We start from the raw sequence: 13,833 nt of genomic DNA, 5'->3' as shown, positions 1-13,833 counted from the left end.
AGGCTTGAATGTTTGGTTGGTCTATGTCAAATTCAATTACCAAATCTCTGAATGCCTTAGCTTAACCAACATTAGTTTGGTCATCTTTCCTTTAACAATATTTTCAACCTAGATATATATTTTTTGATGCATAGCATTACTCTAACTACTGTGTAGTGCTTCATATCTTTCCTGATAAATGCAGAGCCTCTGACATGATATTCCTCTTCATCACTTTAATTTACCAGTGACTGCATTATTAAAAAAATCATACTCCAAGATAATAGTGGTGCTAATAGTACTGAATTATACTTCTAATGGTCAATATTTTAAGTATCAGACATGCTAATATATTGTTTTATTTTTATTTAGATTTGTTTGTGTCTCCTTTCTTTCTACCTCCATTGCAGCCCAGAATAAATATTTGCATACTTCTTAAAAGATCCTCATCAATAGTATATTTGTTGCATTTTTGTGGATGCACTCTGTATGTTGCGTCAGTGAAGGAAATGTTTGTGTTGCAAAGATTTGAAGTGACTGAGAACACTAAAACATTCTTGTTTACATTTTGCCTTTAGCTATACTTTGTGACTACATATTAGTCTCTGAAGCTGCAGCTTCTTTCCTAGTGCTAGAAGGATCTCAGAAAAAGAAAACATCTAATTTGATTTTGGCCTTGATATTATTTCCAAGTTCTACAACACAGAGGTGTTCACCTGCCCTTGGCAGTGGCTGATGTACTCTTTGCAAGATGAGTGAAAGTGGAGCTTGATCAGATGTACTGTTTGCAGATAATGAGTTTGAAAACCACACTATTTATCCATATTTTTTTTTAGGTTTTCGAGGCACTATTTTAAAATAAGTACACACAAGTATTGCTTTTCTGTTTTTTATGATTTGCGTAGTATAGTAAAAGCTCTGTAAATACATTCTTTAATCAATTCTAACTACAAAAAAATACTAAGCAAAACAGCTGTACTTGGAACCTAGAACTAATACAATAAAAAGCCTGACCTTTAACTAACTCATATGTAGCTTAAATAGAACTAAAACAAAAAAAATTAAAAAAGCTAAATCTAGCACAATAATTGTTTCACCAATTCCTACCTAACTCTTCACTGTTTCTTGTAGTGGCCCTTGAATGCAACATATGATCAGAAACTAATAATCAGAAGTGATGTGAATATGAAATTGAGCATTTTATGATGTGGCTATTTTCAGTGTAAATGTACAGTGTTGTGCTATTGTGAGGAGTTGTAATAAAATGCTAAGTAGTATGTACATGCCATAATCCAAAAGAAATGGTTACTCCTAAAGTAAAGTCAAGCAACACTTAAAGGGGCTAGGGGTGGTCAGATAAGATGTCTGTGTATGTATTCAAAATGCTGGCATATTGTTTTTAATTATATATATATATATATATATATATATATATATATATATATATATATATATATATATATATAAAAAGGTTTCCAATGTTTTATGCCATAGTATTATGTAGCATGTTTTATCATTTTTTTCTCTATATAAAAACACAAAATAGCACTGTTAACTTAAGTACATTTACATATGCATTTACAGTATCTTGATATCAGTGTTACTGTTGTCAGCTGATATAAAAAGGTAGTTGTACTAATTAGTACTGGGAAATTGGTAATTATATACTCATGGTAAAAGGAGAGACTGCCTAAGGAACATAAAACCACAACAACTGCGGAAAGTATTCCACTCCCTGCTTTTCTGAAAAAGCAGACAAAAATTTCAAGTCAACCCAAAAATAATTACATCCATATCCATTTTTGCTTTGAAAAGCCATGGGACATCTGTTCTGTACAATCAAGCAAAAATTTTTAAGCAGCGGCAAGCACTGCCACGTCCAACTTCTTGAGGTGCAATATTAAGTAGACTAGATCAACATTAGGAATATAAGAGTTGATATTTGTGTGTGTGTGTGTCTTTATATATTCGACAAAAGCATGCATCCAGTGATCAATTTTATCACTGTTACAAATTGTACCATGGAATAAAATGCCATGTAAAGATGAATTCAATTTAAAAAACTGATTTGTTGCCCTGCAGTGGGCTGGCGCCCTGCCCGGGGTTTGTTTCCTGCCTTGCACCCTGTGTTGGCTGGGATTGGCTCCAGCAGACCCCTGTGACCCTGTAGTTGGGATATAGTGGGTTTGATAATGGATGGATGGATGGATGACTGATTTGTGATATGATCAAATCTCTGAAGGCAGCTCAAACATTAAATAAATCAAAGTACCACTATGCCACTCGTTGTGCATTCCAAACATATACAATCTAATACTATAAACACTAGTAGTTACTTACTTTAACATTTAAATATCTGCACTGGAATTAACAGTACTTTTCATGACCAAGCACCAGAAAATTTAAATTTAGCAAAGTTACAATTTATGCTTTTCTATGTTATTTTCTAGCAACTGCAGTGATAACAAAAATACTTTTCATAATGTCAGACATGTTTCCTACATCAATTTAATTTATGTAATAGCAAGCATCAGCCAGATTTTTGGTATAAATTTGTTCATAAACATGCCCCATTGAACCCTCCAAACCACTTGAAGAAATGTAACAAATCTTTACTTTATTAAGATTATCTAGATCAAAAACTCAAATATGTTAAGACACAAAAAAACTGAGGCCAGCTAAGAAAAAATAGTTACCATGTAGCTGATGAAAAAACCATAGTGTATAATTTCCAAAATCGGTTGTCATGCCTCCCACCTGAAAGCTTAGTTTCATCATTGCTGATATTTGAATTGTCTGTTTATAACTGAAAAAGTTGGTCACTGTGTCATTTTTTTAATGTGCACACAATCAAGGTGTTCCAGTAAATGCAGGACTGAATCATTTACATGTCCTAAAAGCTTTGCCAAACAATCAATTATACTGAAGACAAAACACATTCTGACATATGCTGGTACTCCTTTTCATGTTAAATGTAGTAATGCTGCAAAAAGTCTACAGCAAAGATCATATATGTTTTTAACACTGATTGACAATTAAACAAATATGAATCTTCTCATTTGTACTTCTGTGTTAGCTTCTTGCAGAAGCCCAAGTGAGCTAATTTATTATTTATTTATTTATTGTTTAATTTTTACAGGAAAAGGATGTATTTAAATTTTAAATGCCTCGAAGCTTGTCCAAGAAGTGGGGGTGCTTTCTGTTGAGCAAGCTGGACATCATAAACATGGTGTAACACGTCTGCATCGGGACCACCTGGAAGGTTTAGGTAAGCCAGTCAACACTGCTCCAAATCAAGAGTGGAGACTGTTGCTAACCATATCTCCGGTTTCCTCCTCAGCTCTAACCAATCCCAAGAGGATAATACCAAGCCCTGCACCCAAAACAGCTTCAAAAGTATAGGCCTTCCGATCCAGAGCTATTTAATCAGGCGACCTACAGAGGGAGGCTGTCATTTTTGGACCTTCTACTTTTGGAGACGGAGCTGTGACTAACACGTTTTTGCACTGAACAAGTGCTTCAACTTGTTCACTTATTAATTATTACTGTTGTTGAGCCAAGGCGGCTTAGTTTCTGGCTTTAAACAGGGCTATCTGGCTTGTTACCATAAACCCTTGCACCTTTGGTCTGATAAATTATTTTACAATGGTCAATGCTCAATTATTACTGCAAAAAAGGTAACAGTTCTGTTAATGGACCACTGTACAAAAGTAAGAAATACATAGATTTGTGTTATTTTGTGCATTTTTAATAAGGTAAAATCAGGTGAAAGATTTTGATATCTGTTAAACGTCTGAAAACCAGGTGGATTTACTCAGGATCTGTTAACTTTAAGTTTAAATGTAAGGCAGCTTTTTTTAAGGTTAGGAAGAAAAAAAGCTTTCAAGTTTTTAATCATGGTGCATGAGAGTGGTATGTATCGCAAGTTGATTAGCACATGTAAGTAACAATTTCACTGTACTCTGCACAAAGTAACATACTGATTTGTGCATCTCCTGTGGCTGGGTTACTCACCACACAACAATTATGGTCCCTATAAAATTATAAAAAATATACTGGTACATGTCTTGGCTGTAGAAATATATTTACTATTTCGAAATAGTATTATCTTCAGTAATCCTATATACTGTGAATAGTCCATACAAAACTAGCTTACAGTACCCTAAGATAGTCCAGCTCTGACCTGGTCATGAAAAAATTACTTAAGTATTTGTAAAGATATGCCTGGAGCAAACAGGTATGCAAAGGCCTTAGGGGAAAAATCTCAAGCTGAAGAGAGTAGAACCACTTTATAAGACAGTATACAAAATTATACATAGATGCAGAAGGTTGAAATGGATTCTTATTTTGCTTTATTACAAACACCAGGAATTAGAATGAAATTTACTGCTTCTTACCACGTGCTTTTCCAATAAATGCATGAACTTTAAAAGAGGTATTACTTGTACACTAAGAAAGCTATTCCTTTTGCTGCATATTTATTCCCTTGAGTTATATTTAGTGTTACTTTTTTTTTTTTTAATATTTTTGAGTACAGCTTTTTAATTTGTACAATGACAGACTGAAACCAGTCAGTGTTTCTAATATCACTGCCGCATTGGTGCAGTTATTCCCAATACAGTTCTGCTTGTATATACAGAGTTTCATGGTAGATTTCAGGAACATTAAAAAATGCAAAGGACGCAAATCCAAGCCCCCAACACCCCCCAAAAAAGGAAAAGCAGCATTACTTTTCCAAGATAACAATAGAAAAATAACCTGTAAAAAATGTAACAACTTGTTTTTATGAAAATAAGGGCTACTGATTATGATATTTGATTCTGTGTAATCTTATTTAAGATTCCTCTCCTGCTGGGACAGACTCCTTTTTCCTGGTTAAGAAAAAGTCTGATATAAATATATATTGAGAAGTAAGGGAAAGAAACTGTTTTTCACAGATGACTGTATTAACTGTTCTTCTGAGTGACAGTACACAGGATTAACCACAAGATGGCAAGATATTAAAAAAAAAGGCACTACCATTTGTAAAATGTTTGAACTGATTAAGTGGTAAAAAAAAAAAACTATATATATATATATATATATATATATATATATATATATATATATATATATATATATATATATATATATATATATATATATATATATATATATATATATATTGAAATGTTTCAAAGTTTACTTAAAATAATTTTTATCTCCTTCCCATCATTGGCAAGACAATACGTTTTTCCATTTAAATGCTTTATTATTATTTAATGTTAAATTTAAAAGGTAGCTAATGAAATGCAACTAATCTGTGGGGCATTATAAGCCTGATAAAGAAATAAAAAAATGATGCCAAAAGTGATTTGATAGTCTAGGCCCCCAGTATTTTTTCAAAACAACACATTAAAAACAAAATAGCCTGTTTCAAAATAGTTTTGATCTTCATTTCCCATATTGTTACAATTGTATGACAGCTGCACTGTGGTCTATATAAACTTCACTTATGCCCATCATATATAGAGCATATATACATACCTGTTCAAGTATTATTTTTAGGTGGTTGCTTGCCATTATAATAAATGGTATATATAAGAGACAGTTTCAAACACTAACAAAAAAAACCCAAAAAAAACAAATTCTGTAAAAGAAAACCTGAAACAAAGTCTTACCCAGTTTCATTCATTATTTCCAGTATCTGCCTACTGAAGCCACATTTTGCCATCTAAAACAAAGCACACATTCATGGATACACAGGAAAAAAAATCAATAATTCATAAATCTGCATTTAATGAATGCAAAAAGTAAAAACCACGCTCGGCATAATATCTAAATAAAGCAATTAGACTCAACACATGTTCAAGATTAAGACAGGCAAAATTAATTAACATGCTGTTATTCATTTACAGAGCTACACTGAAAAACAATGTGATAATGGCATGTACAGTATTCTTAGAGGCTTTATCACCTATCATTAAAATTTTTTTCTTATAAACGTCTTGTAAAGATTTGCCACTGGTATGATAAAAGTTCTTTTAATTTATGAAAGCTGTCACTTAAAACAAGTTTTGTAAACTAAAGAAATTTTAAAAATACACAATATCATGAGTACAAAGAGAAGGAAAGCAAACAATAATGACAAACATACTATACTGTATGTTGAAAATAAACCATTTAAAAATGACCAATTAAAAGTATTAACAAATTAAAAAAATACTATACAGCTAAGTAAGACATTATTAATTAGCATAAAAAAATTAGGTACCCTGGTTCCAAAACACAGAATGTGTGCAGATTATTGTACTGTTTTGAAGTGCCCTGACATGTGTATACATTATCTACAAACAGGTTTTTGACCTATGTTATTCGAAAATTCCATTCGAGTGTCTATGTTGTGCTATGCTATTTAAACATGCCATGATATTACTACTACCACTATACATTGAGTTAACCTCTAGCATATACTACATATGTCAACCATACTGGTAACTCATATATTTAAAACGTGCATGTCTGATAAACTACTCATAATAGTTAGAAGATGCATTACTGTTCCCTGTTTAAAGATTTATTTTATTATCTAACCAAGACAACAGATGCAATTTGCATGTAGATAGCGAGTGTCTTCTCAGCTCCTACCTGATTTTTTTAATACTTTAATATTTTTCAGTAGTCAGTGGTACTGTGTTCATTCCTTTTCATCCTTAATTTCTGATATACAAATCTAATATGCAGATGTATGTATGCTTGTCCATTATACAAATTCATATCAATCAACATACCCAGTCAAATTTTACATAGATTAACCGTTTGTACAGGAAAAGATTACAGGCTATGTTATATTCAGAAATTTAGCTGGTGCTCCCACAATGGGCAGTACTGTGTATACCTGCTAGTAATTTATAAGCAGACTGCAAAATTTAAGATGACTACATATTTAACTGAAATAAATGTCAGCTTTGGTCAACATTCTCTCTACTGTCAAGACAATTAACTTTTTCAAGAGATCACTATAATTTTCCACTTTTCAGCTCATTTAGAAAGACTTTCAGAAACATAATCCAATTCAAAGATTCCTGGTTGTATTTCCACAATCTGCAGACCTGTTTCTATTCTGTACAAGGTATTGTTTTTAAAAGTCACAGAAACTTCTCTTAGATAAAAATGTGACTTAAAGGGATGCACTGTGATAGTAGTATGCATCATACTACTATATGTGTAGTAGTAATATCATAAAAGATACTGGTAATCTGAAAGAATTACAATCGTATTTCGCAAAGAAGACTAAGTACTATTTGCCACACAATTTGTTTAAAAGCAAGATTCCTAAATAGACATTAGTTGTCCCTATTCCTGTTAACATTTACTGTACCTGAGGCGTTTAGGAAATAAAGAAATAAAATCCATGTTAAGCTAATGGTAATTTTTTTTTAGATTGTACTTACTCCATGTGGTTTGCAGTACATTTTAATTTCATGTTTTCATGCAGAAGGGAGCTAACAAAGTTTATGCTTTAATAGGAGCAGACAGCGACCGATGTTAGACAAAAACAAATACTGTATTATCAAAACATCCATGAAAAATCTCATATATTCCTTGAGTTTTATAATCCATGTGAAGTCATCCACTTGTATATTTAAAATGTGTAAAATGCATGCATTTTTTGCTAAGATATTGTTACGTTAATACCTCTTTTAAAACAAAAGTAGCCCACACTTTGTGGGTTGCTTGCATTTTACTGGATGAATTGTCTTTAATAATGGTTTAGCAAAACATGCACACTGCAACATCTTCGATTCTCTGCATGTCTGCCCCACTAGATTGTGTCTTTAACCCAGAGCACAAAATTGAGGTGCTGATCTGTTTAAGGAGGCACTTAAACATTATACTATATTTGGTGAGGGCAGTGAAACAAAATGAATTGTGTATTGTGGATGGAAATATTGTGGTTTGAATATACAATTGTACACCAAAGCCATTAAGGATTATAGGACAAACATCTCATAAAGGATATATTACATCTCAAACATATTGAAACTGAGGAATGTCAGTAGGTAAACGTGCTTGTGAATATTATTGTGATTTTTCCACTGGAAACAGTTGTTCTCTAAATCTCAGTAATTTCTCTTTGAATGCTGTTCACATTGTAAACCCTATCATACAACAACTATATTTACATCATTACTATGAGTTTTTGGTGCTGTGTGTGAATCTCGTGTTCACATTTAAATATATTTCATTTGCAGTTTTTGTTTTTTATTAATGTGGTAATTACTGAGTATAAGTACAGTATATATGAATTTTAGAAGAGTGATAAACAATACCTTTCAGCACCCCAACATAATAAGCATGGTGCTAAAAACAACATTGTACAAATTGTGATATGCGTTTTAACTGTTACATTTTGAAGATTGCTATGCTATTACACTATATTCTTAATTTGTATAAAATTAATTACCCGTATTACAATGAAGGGATACTTTTAACCTATTCTATAGTATCTCTGCATTAAGGTCAAATGAGGCCATTACCCAGACAACTTCCACAAGATGCTGCTCTTCGGCAAAAATGTAAAAACATGAAACAAAATTTTTTAAATGTATTGCTTTAACAAATCCAATTTAGTAACTTAGCCATCATTATCACATTATTCAAATTTTCCATGATATCCTCAAAGTAGTTTCTTTTTGGAGTACACAAATTTTTTTTGTGCTTTATTTTGGGCTCCTTGATTAGGCTCACTACTCCAGGCATACAATTTCTCATGTATTTGCATAAGAAGCCTGAACTTTCCCATGCCATCTTGGGGGCTTAAAGGGGAGAGCCCTTTGGTTGAACTTTTGCGACGGAATTAATGAAGTTTATGAACTTCTACATCTCACTATTTTGCAGTGGTTATCATTATCAGTTCAACTGTTTATATGTAATATAATTTAGCAATTTGCCCATTCAACAAATCTTGGAAATCTGTGAGTATTAATCTGCATTTGTGCTTTTGGTACTGAGTGCTTGATGTTAAGATATCTTTTAATTCTGCCCTTTGGTGTTTGTACTGTATGATATGTTGCCAGATCTTCATTTTGTGTGAGTGCTTTTTTAATGGCACATGCCAATATCCTAATACACTGTCAAAGGCAATACACTTCCCTCATATAAGGTTTACTGAAGGCAATCTCCTTCTACAGACACCCTCCAATGCCTACTTGGACATCTCTGTGTTAAATCTTTAGTTTCCTGCCAATCTGTTACATGGAATAGCATTCATTCTGTAGAAAAACAATAGATCAACATGCTTCTTGAGAAAGTCGTGTCATTTTGGCCATTTTTTCCAAAGTTTTGTGAAAGGAGTAACAATGATCCTTTGTATTACATAAGGGGGTGAACCACTGGGGTCAGTTGATGTGGCATGCAAAACCCCATGTCCTTCTCATCATTTGTGCTGAAGACATTCTATTTGTTTATGGTTTATTATAAGGGTGTAATTTCCTGCACAACTTGTAATGGCTTAAAATAAGGTTTTTTTTTGGGTCCAGTGGGCCAAAAAAAGGTGGGGAGGGGGTTTGGGGGCTCTTTTTTACTAGTGAGTCAGCAGGTTACAGATAAAAAAAACTGAAGGGACTTCAAAGCATTTATAAGCAATTCTTATGAAAATAATAATTGTTAAAGGTGCTTGTTTATATTTCTTAATGTTCTGGCGCAAGGGCTCTCACGTTCTGTAGTTTTGGACAATGTGGCTGCAGGTGTTTGTTTCAACTAATTTCTCCTCTTAATTGGACTCTAGTCTAATGTAAGCCATCACTTCCCAGTGTCTATGCTATTTGCATCCATCTAGAAATATAACTAAGTTATATTTTTATTAAATGAAGAAGGATATATTGTATATGTTAGATGGGCAACATATCACCATCTCTCTGTTTAAGCTTTTTTTTTTTTTTAATTTTTAATATTCTAGTTAATTAAACCATTGTTTACCAATAAGCACAAAAGTGGGTAACACTGAAGTAGTTGTTCCTTTCAGAGTCATTTATGCAAGTGTTTGCTCTGCTCATCGTTAATTGTCTGTACTCAGACAAAATTAACAAAACAAACTCTAAAGAAATGGTGAATAAAAAGAAACCAAGCCTTTAAAGATGCACAAGAAACAGATGTCTCAATTTCCATCAAGTGTAAATCTGCCAATACCTAACGTTTCTAAACCCAAAATAAAAGGAAAAAAAATACATAAAAGATATCAATTAAAGGTAAGAATGACTAACTGACTGGAACAAAACATGCAGCCACACAATGCTATATACTGTTGTTTAGAAATGATTCCCAAATATATTTTAACTATGCATCTTAAGTCCTAGTAAACTAAATAGAATATACAGTATGTATAAAGAGTAATTCCCACTCACCGTCTTATTACCCTTCATAAACAGCATTACTGGATTTTTATTTATTAATGATTTCAGCCTAATTAAAAAAAGATTTAAAAAAATGTTAAAACATCATTGGGGATTATGGTTTCTCAATTTTGTTTTTGTCTACTTTCCAAAGATATTTTTAAATAATTACCTATGCTCTAAGGTGACTGCTGAGGGGCAGGTCTTTTCTAGTTCTCCTGATTGTGCCAGCTCCTGAACGAAAAAAAAGAATTGCAATTTTAATATAAACTACTAAATGCAGAACTAAATATTTGTAAATAACGTACCTTTCAGCAAAAGGGTGTTGCTTTATATCCAGTCACGGAAAGCTCTACTTTCAGCAACACCTGTTTGCTGACTGAGAGACAACCGACTACACTTTTGACACAACAAGTCAGTCACTTCTAGATTATGAACAAGTGTTAGCCACTACTAGCCACAGGGAAGCCTCTGGCTAATCCAGCACACCTTTCCCAGCAGAAAGCTATACCATAGACACATAAATTACTTCAGAGAGGAAGTAGAGTCAGTGAAGAATAAAAACAAGGAAAAGAACAAATAATCAGCAATAGACAAGTCTTAGTTACTAAATCTCCCCTGTCCATACACATACCTTAATAATATCAAGTCCACCAACTAGTTCCCCACTGACATACACTTGAGGATATGTTGGCCAATTGGAAAATGTCTTCAGCCCTTGTCGCACCTCATCATCTGACAGAATGTCAAAGCTGCTGAACTGGATATTGTGCTGCTTGAAAATATCCACAATTTGTCTGCTAAAACCTAATGAGAAAAAGAGTAAAATGAACATGACTGAACTAGCAAAACAAAGGTATTGAGAAAATGCAAAAACCTTTATTTTATGTGTGTGTGCATGTTTTATTCATTTTTTTGGTAAAAAAAAAAGAGTGAGGAAGCATCTATCTTTTGCGTAGTACAAGCCAAAAAATTATCAATTCCACAAAGCATGACTTTTAGCTTTACTAGGTAAACCACACAAGAACCGCAAGATTAGGAATATTTGTGTCTGTATTATATTCTCTTTAAACTATCCTATTTGTATTACTGTAAAATAAATTGCAAATCTCTGTTGAAAAGAACAGCATTAAACACAAATGTATAGAGCATACTGAAATATAAAACTCGATGTATGAAAAGTTCATTCACAAAAAGGCATTTATTTAAATTTGACTGAGCTGCTAATTTTCATCATTTAAAATGATCAGAAATTTTAACTGAAACCCCAAATAATTTAAATGTATATTTCAACCAATGATGAACAGTTTTAACCCATTAATATGTGATATTATTATATTTTTTTCAGATTAACACATTTTTGCATAATGTCAAAGATAAAACACTACTTTAAAACTACACTTTGCTGTAAAAACATATTTCTTAAAACTGCTTTAACTCAAAATCAACAATCAATGACCATGATTAAATGTTCTCTCTTTAATTGCAGCCTATCCACCAACAAATATTAAAAAAAAACTAATAAATGCAGTATAAAATATACCTATAACAAATTTCTACAATGAAGAAAAGCTAAGAATATCATTAAATGTATACATATTACCTTTGTGAGGCTACTGCTTTGGTGGTGAATTATGGCCTATGGGGCATCATGCATTTGCTAAAGGCTTTTACTGTTAAATGAGCTTCAGCATGCCGTTGTCTTAATCTATGATGTAAAGTGAAGTGATTTATTTATATTTACTGTGTGTCGATCCTACATATGTACTTTTTTTCATTCTCTAAAGTCAGGTGAAGTGTTAACTTCATGTAGAGCCTGCAGAAAAATACTGATTCTGATGTTTGCCATTCATCTGGGAATTCATTATAAAACAGCTGCAGGCAGGATGCTGATGGTTATTCAGTTGCCAATATATTAACTTGTTTCTATTACACCAGGCAACAACCAGTCCAGCTGCTTTCTTTGGCTGTAGGCAACTATACAAGCAGACAAGAAAGATTGATTGGTGGTGTTTGGTTTTTAAGGGTCAGGGATGCGCACTGCAGACGCTGTGCTTCAGGATAAGCAGCACTGAATCCTTAATTTAAAAAAGTAAATAAGTAAAAATCTGAAGAAAGAATTCTTAAACACAGTATTTCATACAGAGTTTAATGTTAGATGATTATGTGTTAAAACATCAATGCAATTAGCACATGTAACTATTTTATTCTATCAGATGCAGATCTAAGTAAAACAAAAAATAATGGTAAATCTTTCACCAGTTTTTTGTTTTCCATTACTAGTACAAGTTAAAAAAAAAAATTCACCTTTCTGGTTTATTATATGTGAACACATACAGTGTGCAACTACTAAAATTCAAAATTATAAAACTTTCAATAATATCTATAAAAACCATTAGTGGAACACTCGTTAAATCACAATTTTAAATGTGTGATCTAATTCTAAAGACCAAATTATGAACATACATTTTCCCAATTGTGTCTGCTATAAGTAAAATTTCTAGTGAAAACTGACATGAATAAGTTTATCCATAATATAATTGATTTCTTGACATGTATATCAGTTATACAATACTGTCAACCCGTTAGTTGTTACAATTGGTTAAAGCAAAATGAAGTTACCACAGCGGGGCTCTTGAGGAGATCCCTTCATAAAGAGCATGCAAGGTGCAGCATTGATCAGCCTCTTAAGTCGTTCATTTAAATCCTCTTTGCTAGATTCCACAGTTCCAACAGGGACAGCACTGCTTGAAGCATGCTGCTTTACTTTCTTGGTGAGTTCAGGAGCATGTGCTCCATCCAATCTATCAATCTTCTGAGAATTCTATAATATGAGAAAAAGTATCACAAAGGCAATAATTAGTCATCATCAGAACACACCATATAAATATATTTTAATTGATTGTGTTGCATTTATACAGTATTGCTAAGACTCATGATTCAGAAAGTACATTTTGATAATTTTTTTTTTTTTAAAATTGGAAACCATTCAGAACCACATGAAGAAACTATTCTGTATACCCAAATGATAACACACTGGTTTCCTGAGAAGGAGAAATGAGAAGCAGATTGCTTTTTGCTTTTGTAGGCAATGTATTATAAATTATATGGTGCATTTTAAAGAATGAAAAGGTGTGCAAAAACAATGCTATCAAAAATTTAACTATAATACCAGCCTAACACATTTAATAAGTTATAATCTGTGAAATTTTTAGATACATTTGAGAAACACGTATTTTTACCTGAAACACTGAACAGTGCAAAATGGTTCCTATTTGTAGAAACTAAAAGTCAAATGGCAAATACATATTCTGTTATTTAAAAGGATTTGGCAGTCATAAGTAATAACTATGGAAAGTAAATGTGAAAAACTGCAGAAACAGCAATATTATATACAAAAAACATCCTCATCTGGGAGAATTGGCATACAACATGTCATCACTCTCTCTACAACAATTTAAATTATACATATACTAGTGCA

The 13,833-nt window shown here is 32.5% G+C and overlaps 1 protein-coding gene across 2 annotated transcripts in view; it reads right to left on the bottom strand.

The window, feature by feature from the left end:
* glrx3 (glutaredoxin 3) overlaps nt 1-13,833 on the bottom strand; it is an 81,737-nt gene that overhangs the window by 8,163 nt on the left and 59,741 nt on the right. For both annotated transcript variants that reach the window (XM_039770234.1, XM_039770226.1), the window contains exons 4-8: nt 12,975-13,176; nt 10,987-11,159; nt 10,525-10,586; nt 10,365-10,422; nt 5,640-5,692 (exon numbers count right to left, since the gene is read on the bottom strand). In XM_039770234.1, the coding sequence (XP_039626168.1) occupies nt 5,640-5,692; nt 10,365-10,422; nt 10,525-10,586; nt 10,987-11,159; nt 12,975-13,176 (548 nt within the window). The remainder of the gene's footprint in view (nt 1-5,639; nt 5,693-10,364; nt 10,423-10,524; nt 10,587-10,986; nt 11,160-12,974; nt 13,177-13,833) is intronic.

The sequence above is a fragment of the Polypterus senegalus genome, chromosome 1 (genome assembly GCF_016835505.1).
Source record: "Polypterus senegalus isolate Bchr_013 chromosome 1, ASM1683550v1, whole genome shotgun sequence".
Classification (NCBI taxonomy): domain Eukaryota; kingdom Metazoa; phylum Chordata; class Cladistia; order Polypteriformes; family Polypteridae; genus Polypterus; species Polypterus senegalus.
The sequence above is the reverse complement of the archived record's forward strand: the minus strand, read 5'-3'. Positions and strand labels throughout refer to the sequence as shown.